This window comes from Sceloporus occidentalis, unplaced genomic scaffold (assembly GCF_023333645.1).
Source record: "Sceloporus occidentalis isolate IW3139 unplaced genomic scaffold, rSceOcc1.0.p SCAF_20, whole genome shotgun sequence".
NCBI lineage: Eukaryota > Metazoa > Chordata > Lepidosauria > Squamata > Phrynosomatidae > Sceloporus > Sceloporus occidentalis.
Genome location: NW_028317000.1, coordinates 8,561,875 through 8,571,043, shown reverse-complemented (window position 1 = coordinate 8,571,043; position 9,169 = coordinate 8,561,875). Strand labels below are relative to the sequence as shown.

Sequence of the window (9,169 nt, the reverse complement as noted above, 5' to 3'; positions counted from 1 at the left end):
GTCTCCCTATGGGCCAATATTCCCAATGTATTCCTATGGGCAACTATTCCCAATGTATTTTATGGGCCAATATTCCCAATGTCTTTCTATGGGCCTTATTCTCAATGTAGCGCAGAGGGTACCATGGGAATATTTGCCCATAGGGATGCATAGGGATGCATTGAGACTGTGGTCCTTGGCTGCAGCATCTGCGGAGAGCCTCTTCTCTGCCTGCCTGACCTGTTGCTCTTCTTGGCGGGAGGGAGGACCGGCACTCAGGGCTGGGGAGGGGTGGGGTGGGGTCTCTCGGCGAGGGACTACCCCTCCCAGCTGCCTCTGGGGCGCACAGGCGCAGTGGGCTCCTCCTTTGGGGAGGGGGCGGCGTGCGGGGGGAAGGTGGGGTGGGGGCTGGATGACGTCACCGGGCGCCCGTCCAATGGGAGGCGGCGGGCTCCTGGGCGGCAGGTGGCTGCTGCTGCTGCTGCTGCTGCTGGGCGGCTGCTTCTCATTCGCAGGCGGCGGGCGGCTGGGGCTGGAGCCTCTCCGGCGGCGGAGGCGGCTGGGGGCTTGGACGCTGCCCCTGCCCCCTGAAGCCGGGGCAGGGGCAACCCAAGAGCCTCGGGAGGAGAGGATGGAGAGCTCCGGGGAAGCCGCCGCCGCCGCCTCCGCGGAAGGGGAGGCTCCGCGGGAGGACCCCCGGCTGTCGGTGCCCGCCAGGGTCCCTGTCTCCAGCGCCCTCCGCCTTTCCTCCGGCGCCAACGGAGCGGAGGCTGCTGCGGGCCACTCGCCCAGCTCCAGCAGCGGAGCAGCGGAGCGCGGGGTGAAGCACCGCCAGGCCAGCCCTCTGGCCCACCGGCGGGACAGCAACCCCTTCACCGAGATCGCCATGAGCTCCTGCAAGTACACCGGCGGCGTCATGAAGCCCCTCAGCCGCCTCAGCGCCTCCCGCAGGAACCTGCTGGACTCGGCCGAGGGCCACGAAGCAGCCCCGGCCGGGCCCTGCCCCTCCTCCGGAGCCCCGCCGGAGATCGTCATCTCCCGGGAGGACAACCATTCCCCGCAAGGGATGCTGCTCCTCCACCCGCTGGGCAACACGGCCAAGGCAGCGGGCCCCTTGGCGGCGGCGGCGGCACCGGGAGCGGCAGGCGGGCTGCCGGTGGGTCTGGCGCCCGGCTCCTCGCCCGCCTTGGCCAAGGGGCCCCCCCGCCAAGCGCAAGACCCAGAACATCGGCTACCGCCTGGGCCACCGCCGCGCCCTCTTCGAGAAGCGGAAGCGCCTCAGCGACTACGCCCTCATCTTCGGCATGTTCGGCATCGTGGTCATGGTCATCGAGACCGAGCTCTCCTGGGGGCTCTACTCCAAGGCAAGCACAGCCCCCACCAGAAAGGCCCTCCAGCCGCCTTTGGCCCCGCCTTGAACCCGCCCTCTGGCTCCGGGCTCTGGCATTCTGGGAGTTGGTTGTCGGGCTGACTCCCAGGACTCCCTTTTGAGTCAGGGTCCCAGAGTTCCATGGCCTTTGGAGCCAGGGTCCGCTCTGGACACTCTCCAACTCCCAGAGTTCCATAGCCTTTGGAGCCAGAGTCCGTTCTGGGCACACTCCAACTCCCAGAATTCCATAGCCTTTGGAGCCAGGGGCAGCTCTGGACACACTCCAACTCCCAGAATTCCATAGCCTTTGGAGCCAGAGTCCGTTCTGGACACACTCCAACTCCCAGAATTCCATAGCCTTTGGAGCCAGAGTCCGTTCTGGACACACTCCAACTCCCAGAATTCCATAGCCTTTGGAGCCAGAGTCCGTTCTGGACACACTCCAACTCCCAGAATTCCATAGCCTTTGGAGCCAGGGGCCGCTCTGGACACACTCCAACTCCCAGAGTTCCATAGCCTTTGGAGCCAGAGTCCGTTCTGGGCACACTCCAACTCCCAGAATTCCATAGCCTTTGGAGCCAGAGTCCGTTCTGGACACACTCCAACTCCCAGAATTCCATAGCCTTTGGAGCCAGGGGCCGCTCTGGACACACTCCAACTCCCAGAGTTCCATAGCCTTTGGAGCCAGAGTCCGTTCTCGGCACACTCCAACTCCCAGAATTCCATAGCCTTTGGAGCCAGGGGCCGCTCTGGACACACTCCAACTCCCAGAATTCCATAGCCTTTGGAGCCAGGGGCCGCTCTGGACACACTCCAACTCCCAGAGTTCCATAGCCTTTGGAGCCAGGGTCCGCTCTGGACACACTCCAACTCCCAGAGTTCCATAGCCTTTGGAGCCAGGGTCCGCTCTGCCCCCTCCCCCACAACAAACTCCAATGTGTCCCAGAATTCCATAGCCTTGAGCCAGACAAAGAGTTAAAGCAGGGCCACAACGGGGCCATGGTTCCACTGCGGCTGCAGCCCAAGTTATTCATGGTCCCGAAACTCTGCTCTCCAAAGGATTTTTGGGGACTCCAGCTCCCAGAATGCCAGGCTATTGGCCAGTACGGCTCAGGCTTTCTGGGAGATCAAGTCCACCATCTCTCTTTAAAGGAGCCCAAGCAATGGAAGGGGCGCCTAACAGGCTCCATCCCTCAGTGGTCCCCGAACTCTGCTCTTCTTAAGGGACTTTGGGACTCCAGCTCCCAGAAGCCTCAACCAAGTTGGTCAGTAGTCGGGGATTCTGGGAACTGGAGTCCAAAATCTCCGTAAAGGCCACAGTTTGGGCACCACTGAGATAGAGCAAGTCCAGAGGAGGGCAACCCAAATGGTGAAGGGTCTGGAAACGATGCCTTATGAGGAGAGGCTTAGGGAGCTGGGGATGTTTAGCCTGGGATAGAGATGGTTAAGAGGTGGTATGATCGCCCTGTTTCAGTATTTGAGGGGTGAGGATGGAGCATACTTGTTTTCTGCTGCTCCAGAGACTAGAACACTAAACAGTGGATGCCTGCTGACAGTAAGACATTCTCCTCGGGAGTCTTCCTCCATGGAGGCCATCTGTTAGGGATGCTTTGATTGAGAGTTCCTGCATGGCAGACTGAGGTGGGACTGGATGGCCCTTGGCATCTCTTCCAGCTCTATGATGCATCCACCTTGGAGAAACCATCCATTTGGAGACCACTGTGGAGTCCTGCGAATTGTCGTCTGTTCTGGCCCACAGCCAATGACAATTCCCAGGATTCCATAGCCATTTCCAAAGGGATGCCCCCCCCTTCCCCCCCAGTGAATGCAGCCAGAGCCCCGTTAACATAGGGAATGGTCTGCAAAGGGATCTTGGAGCAGCTTTTGAGACTCAGCAAAAGGAAGCAAGTCCAAGGCATTGCAAGTTAGGCAGGGGAATCTGTAGGCAAAGGGATCTTGGATCACTAACTGAAGAAAGAAGTCCAGGGGATCGCCCTGATAGTATGGAGAATCCGTCTGCAAAGGGATTCTTTAGAGCAGCTTTGAGACTGAATGCAAGAAAGGCGTATTAAAGACCTATATCCCTCTTAGTCTGGAGAAGGGCTCTTGTAGTACCTTCCAGACTGACTGAAAGTAAGAAGTCAGAGGGATAGCAAGTTAGTGTGGAAAATCTGCATGCAAAGGGATCTTGCAGCACCTTTGGAACTGAATGAAAGGAGGCAGTCAAAGGGATAGCCCTGTTAGTGTGGAGAATTAGTATGCAAAGGGATCTTGCAGCACTTTGGAGACGCAATGAAAAAGAGAAGTTGGTACCCTGAGCTTTTGTAGACTTGAGCCTCTGTCCTCCTCAGATGCATTTACTGGAGTCTGTCCCTGAGCTTTCCCCTCCACTAAGATCCTGGGGAATTCAAATCCATGCATCTGAGGAAACAGGCTCAAGTCTAGGAAAGCTTATGCTCCCAGCTTCTTTCTTTCAGTCAGGCTCAGGTCTACAAAAGCTTGGCAGAACCTTTGAGACTAACTGAAAGATAGACATTGGTGGCATGAGCTTTCATAGACTTGAGCCTACTTCCTCAGATGCATTTGATGGAGTGAAAAGTCCAGGGACAGACCTATATAACAGTCTGTGTGTGAGGATGTCCATAACAATGCAAAGCTTTATGGGTGTGGAGATGAGGTGAGAAGTTCAGTTTGGTTTGTTGGAGTTATCAACTGACCTTGGCTTGCCTTGTTCCCCGGGGGGGGGGACCGACTGATAAAACTGACTTTGTCACCTCATCTCCACACAGTTTTGCATTCCTGTGGACATTTTCACACACAGACTGCAATACAGGTGTGCCCCTGGCCTTTTCACGCCAACAAATGTGTTTGAGGAAGTAGGCTCTTGTAGCTCATGCTACCAAATTCTCTCTTTCAGGTAGTCTCAAAGGTGCTGCAAGGCTTTCATAGGCTTAAGTCTACTTCAACAGATGCATAGATTTGAGACTGGCTGAAAGGAATAGACTTGAGCCTATTTCCTCAGATGCATGTGGTGAAGTTGAGAGTCCCCTGCTCCCAGCTTCTTACTTTTTGCCAATCTCAAAGGTGCTACAAGTTCCCTTTGCATAATAACTGTTGAGGACAGTGCAATGCGGCAGTTAAAAAGGCCAATGCAATTTTAGGCTGCATCAATAGAAGTATAGTGTCTAGATCAAGGGAAGTAATAGTGCCACTCTATTCTGCTCTGGTCAGGCCCCACCTGGAATATTGTGTCCAGTTCTGGGCACCACAATTTAAAAAGGACATTGAGAAACTGGAGCGTGTCCAAAGGAGGGTGACTAAAATGGTGAAAGGTCTGGAAACCATGCCCTACGAAGAACGCCTTAGGGAGCTGGGGATGTTTAGCCTGGAGAAGAGGTTAAGAGGTGATATGATAGCCCTGTTTAAATACTTGAAAGGATGTCACATAGAGGAGGGAGCAAGCTTGTTTTTTGCTGCTCCAGAGAACAGGACCTGGAACAATGGATGCAAGCTCCAGGAAAAAAGATTCCAGCTCAACATTAGGAGGAACGTCCTGACAGTAAGGGCTGTTCGACAGTGGAACACACTCCTTTGGAGATTGTGGTGGAGTCTTCTTCCTTGGAGGTCTTTAAGCAGAGGCTGGATGGCCATCTGCTGGGCATGCTTTGATTGAGATTTCCTGCATGGCAGAATGGGGTCGGACTGGATGCCCTTGAGGTATCTTCTAACTACGATTCTATGAGCAGAGAGGGGAGATCTTCCTTCTCAGTGCATTCCACCGGCATCCAAGTTGTGCACGTGGAGGTATTTCCCCCCCCCCCCCATGAAAGAACTAGACAAGATCCTAAAATGTAAAGATAGACAACTGAGCACTAAAGTTAAAATTGCCTAAGCCATTGCATTCCCCATCATCCTGTACGGATGTGAGAGCTGGGCAGGGAAGAAAGAAGACAGAAGAAATAAACTCTTTTGGAGGAGAGTGCTGAGGATCCTGTGGATGACCCAAAAGACAAACAAATGGGTCCTAGAACAGATCAAGCCTGGACTCTCCCTGGAAGCCACAGTGACCAAACTGAGGCTTTCATACTTTGGTCACATCATGAGAAAGCAGGGCTCAGTAGTAAAAGACAATGATGCTAGGAAAGGTAGAAGGTGTAGAAAGAGAGGAAAACATAATGTCAGATGGCAAGACTCAAGGATGCCATGGGCCTCAGCCTGCAGGACCTGAGCAGAGAGGTTGAGGACAGGGGGGTGGGAGATGTCTCATCCATAGAGTCGCTGTGTGTCGGGGCTGACTTGAAGGCAGTTACCCACAACAACAACCCATTCATTTGACTGATTCCCGCCCCCCCCCCCAGCTGAGGGTGGAGGTGGCCTTAAAGGAAAACAAGGAAAGGCGAGGGGGGAAAGGCATCCCGTTTTGTCCCTGCACCCAGATGACACTCCCTGTCCCAATAAACAAGGTTTTGATGGGCTTTAAGGGCCATGCTTGGGGGCCCTAAGAAGGACTGCTGCTGGTCCATTGGCTCATTTTGATGCCCATTTTGGACACCCCCTTCCCAAATTGTGCTGTATGGGAGGGCTACAGGTGGTTGGTGAAAGCAAGCGGATTTGGGGCTTGGACACTGGAGGGGAGTAAGGAAGAAAAATAAGGGTGGGGCTGATCATCACATTGCTTTTTTCTACCTCTGATCTCCCCCCCCCCCCCAATTTGAAGATGATGTGGAGGGAGAGAGGGTGGGTGGTGGGCTTCTCTTCACACCATCCTTCCCTCTTGTTAGCGCACACCCTTTTTTCTCTCTGAGAATTTTGGGTGGTGTATATGGAAAAGATGAAGATGATGATGTTTGATTCAAGCTTGGAAAACAGTTTTCCAGAGATTTACATATAGAGAGAGCATTCTGCCCCCTTCTTGGATGCAAAAGAGACCTCATCCATGCTCCATATCAGAGTGATACTTCAATATCATAGAATCTTGGAGTTGGAAGAGACTCATAGGACCATCCAGTCCATCCCCATTCTGCCATGCAGGAACACACAATCAAAGCACCCCCGACAGATGGTCATCCAGCCTCTCATAGAATCATTTCCCCATTCTGTACCCCTGGACCAAGTAGTTGCCAGATTGCCAGTCCTTCCTCTGAATCTGGAATTCCCAGGAAACCCCCTTTCCTATGTTCCCCAAGGCTTTCCTTGCTTTTAGCATAAGCTGCCTTTTTTGGCTGCTTCAGGGGTTATTTTCTCTGTAACCCTGGGCCCCATCACATTTCTCCAGGGGTTAAAAATGTTTCTTGTGGGGATGAAGTGTAGTCTCTCCAGGCCTTATCCAGGTGCACCCCTGATCATGGGAAAACCTATGTTTTCCCATTTTTTGCTGCAATGGTTCACCTTACTTAGGGATGATGGAGTGGAGTTAGGGGCATTTCTGGGGGGTCACTTAGCTCAGCATCTCTTCTGATCTATATTGACCCTTGCTTGAGGTCTGATGTGATGACAGTGACTCACTTCTGTGTCCTCAAAGGGTAGGTTGTATATTATATGGATGTACCGTGAAATTAGCAACTGCAGCCAGTCAGGGCTATACTGGATGCTTCTGTCTGCTCCCCATCTGAGCCCACTACCCTTTGTGCCTCCAATGTGGCAGGGAGTTCCAAAGGTCATGGTGCATGTTCACCTCCATCCATGTCTTTATGTGTCACAATCTGTGTTTTTGGGGCATTCAGGGCAGCCTTTCCTCAACTCAGTGTCCTTTCATTGGGATGGACTGCTGGCATAATGGGAGTTGTAGTCCGCCCATCCAGAAAGGTGGGTCAGGGAAGGCTGGCTAAAGGGATGGTGTGGGTGTCTCTCATGTGCTCTCCTGATGCCCCTGTGCCAAAGAAAAGGCAATTAATAATTGTAATGATACTAATGGTAATAATTAGTAATAATATTTTTTATGTGTTGTCAAGTCGGATTCAACAATTGTTTATACTTTATGATACTATGGGATAGTGTAAGCAAAAAAGGGAACTACCTGCTGCAAAGAATCTATAAATGGAGGCAAGATTGGGTGGGGAAGACAATGTAGAGAGGAAGAGGGAAAAGCAAATAGAGATATCGTATAAATATGGAGTGAAATTGGCCTGGTGAAGACAAACCAGTAGCTAGCATCCTCCCCAAAGGTAGACTGCCTCTGATCATGGAGGTTTCGCTTTAGCTACCCACAGAATACATGCATCTGAATACCTTGACCTGGAATGAACTCTCCCCCCCTTCAACCATGGGCAGTGTGTATCTCTGCAGTTATTATTGCAACACCCATCATCCTTCATCTTTGGCTATGGAGCTGATGGAAGCTGTAGTCCAACTACTTCTGGTGGAGTAAGTATATCTGCTTACCCATCATCCTTCATTTACTCAGGAAGTGAATGAATGGACAACATAATACAATGGCTCTCAAACCTAGGCTTTGCGGGTTTTTGGACTACAGTTACTATTACCTTGTCTACTGGGAATGCTGGGTGTTGCAGTCTAGCACCATATGGAGACCCAAGGATGGAAACCACTGCAGAGTGTATAAGGAAACCTGGGCTGTATTCAGAGTTCTGCTAACCCAGAATTCTGTTTCTTCCCATGGTAAGCTTCTGCAAAGTCCTGCCCCAGCCTAGGACATTCCCTTCTGTTTTACCTTTGGGCTCCAGGCATACCAGTACAGCGCCTTAAAACATGGAAGTTCAATTTAAACCTTGCCAATGGCTTGCAGAAGGCCCAATTTCCTTAGCTTGGAGGGCAGGAAGGATGTAGATTTGGTGGGGCACTGACATCTGGTGAATCTGTTCCAGGTTTCATTCTGACTTGTAAACCAGCTGGGAAGGGGAATAGGCCTCCAGATAGCTCTTCTTGGACTAAAACCTGCATTCAGCACCTCACTGATGGAGCATGGTAGGGGTTGAGGTCTAGGTAAAGGCCATCTATAGGGTGTAAGTTACAGGGGTGTTACTGGGGGGGGGGGTACAGATTGCTCCTGGTGACACCTCAGAGAGAGTGCCACCCAGTGTACTGGTGGGAAGGGGCTGCCATTTGGGTCTGACAGCTTTGCTGACCAGGCAGGAAAAGGAGTCACTTTCCTTTTCTGCCCAGCCAGCAGCTCCACCAGACCCAGAAAAGGTTGTTGAAAAGAGATGGTGGTGGGGTATTAAAAGCCCAGGTCAAATATATTAGGTACACCACTGGAAAGTTACAGAGCTCTGGGATCCTTCAGCTGTCAAACTCCAGTTCCCATCAGCCCTAACTGATGGCAGCTGTGGTCCAGCTACTTCTAGGGGACTATGTAGATCTGGTGGCCCATCACCTTCCTTTGCTCGGGGAATGAATGAATGGACAACATAATGCAGTGGCTCTCAAACCAAGGCTTTGCAGGTTTTTGGACTACAATCCCTATTACCTTGTCTAATGGGAATGCTGGGTGTTGTAGTTTAACATCATATACCAGACTAGACTTGCCTAGCTAGAAAGATCAGTGGCCAGGGATGATGGGCACTGGAGTCAAACAACACTTCCTTCTTTCAAAACCTCATGCTGATGTCTTTTTTTAGGGGGGGGGATTGACTCATTGATATGGGAGAAGTTTTCATTAATAATAATAATAATGATGATGGTCCAGTTTTAGTCCGAAGTGTGAAGGAGCTGAGCCTATTTTGAGGATAAGGTCAAACATGTTGGCCTGCTCTTTTAAAGTTCGGACTAGAACCCAGAGCGGCTCCATCTGTCCATTGCGATTGAAACCACCATTAGGTTAAAGCTGAGGTTCAGATTAGGCTGAATAGGCACTTTTTCTGC

At 51.9% G+C, this 9,169-nt stretch overlaps 1 protein-coding gene across 1 annotated transcript in view; it reads left to right on the top strand.

Annotated features, from left to right (window-relative positions):
- Positions 1-905: 905 nt before the first annotated feature.
- KCNN3 (potassium calcium-activated channel subfamily N member 3) overlaps positions 906-9,169 on the top strand; it is a 125,655-nt gene continuing 117,391 nt past the window's right edge. Inside the window, exon 1 of the mRNA XM_089483658.1 lies at positions 906-1,343. Coding sequence (XP_089339784.1) covers positions 1,284-1,343 — 60 coding nt within the window. The 5' untranslated portion in view covers positions 906-1,283. The remainder of the gene's footprint in view (positions 1,344-9,169) is intronic.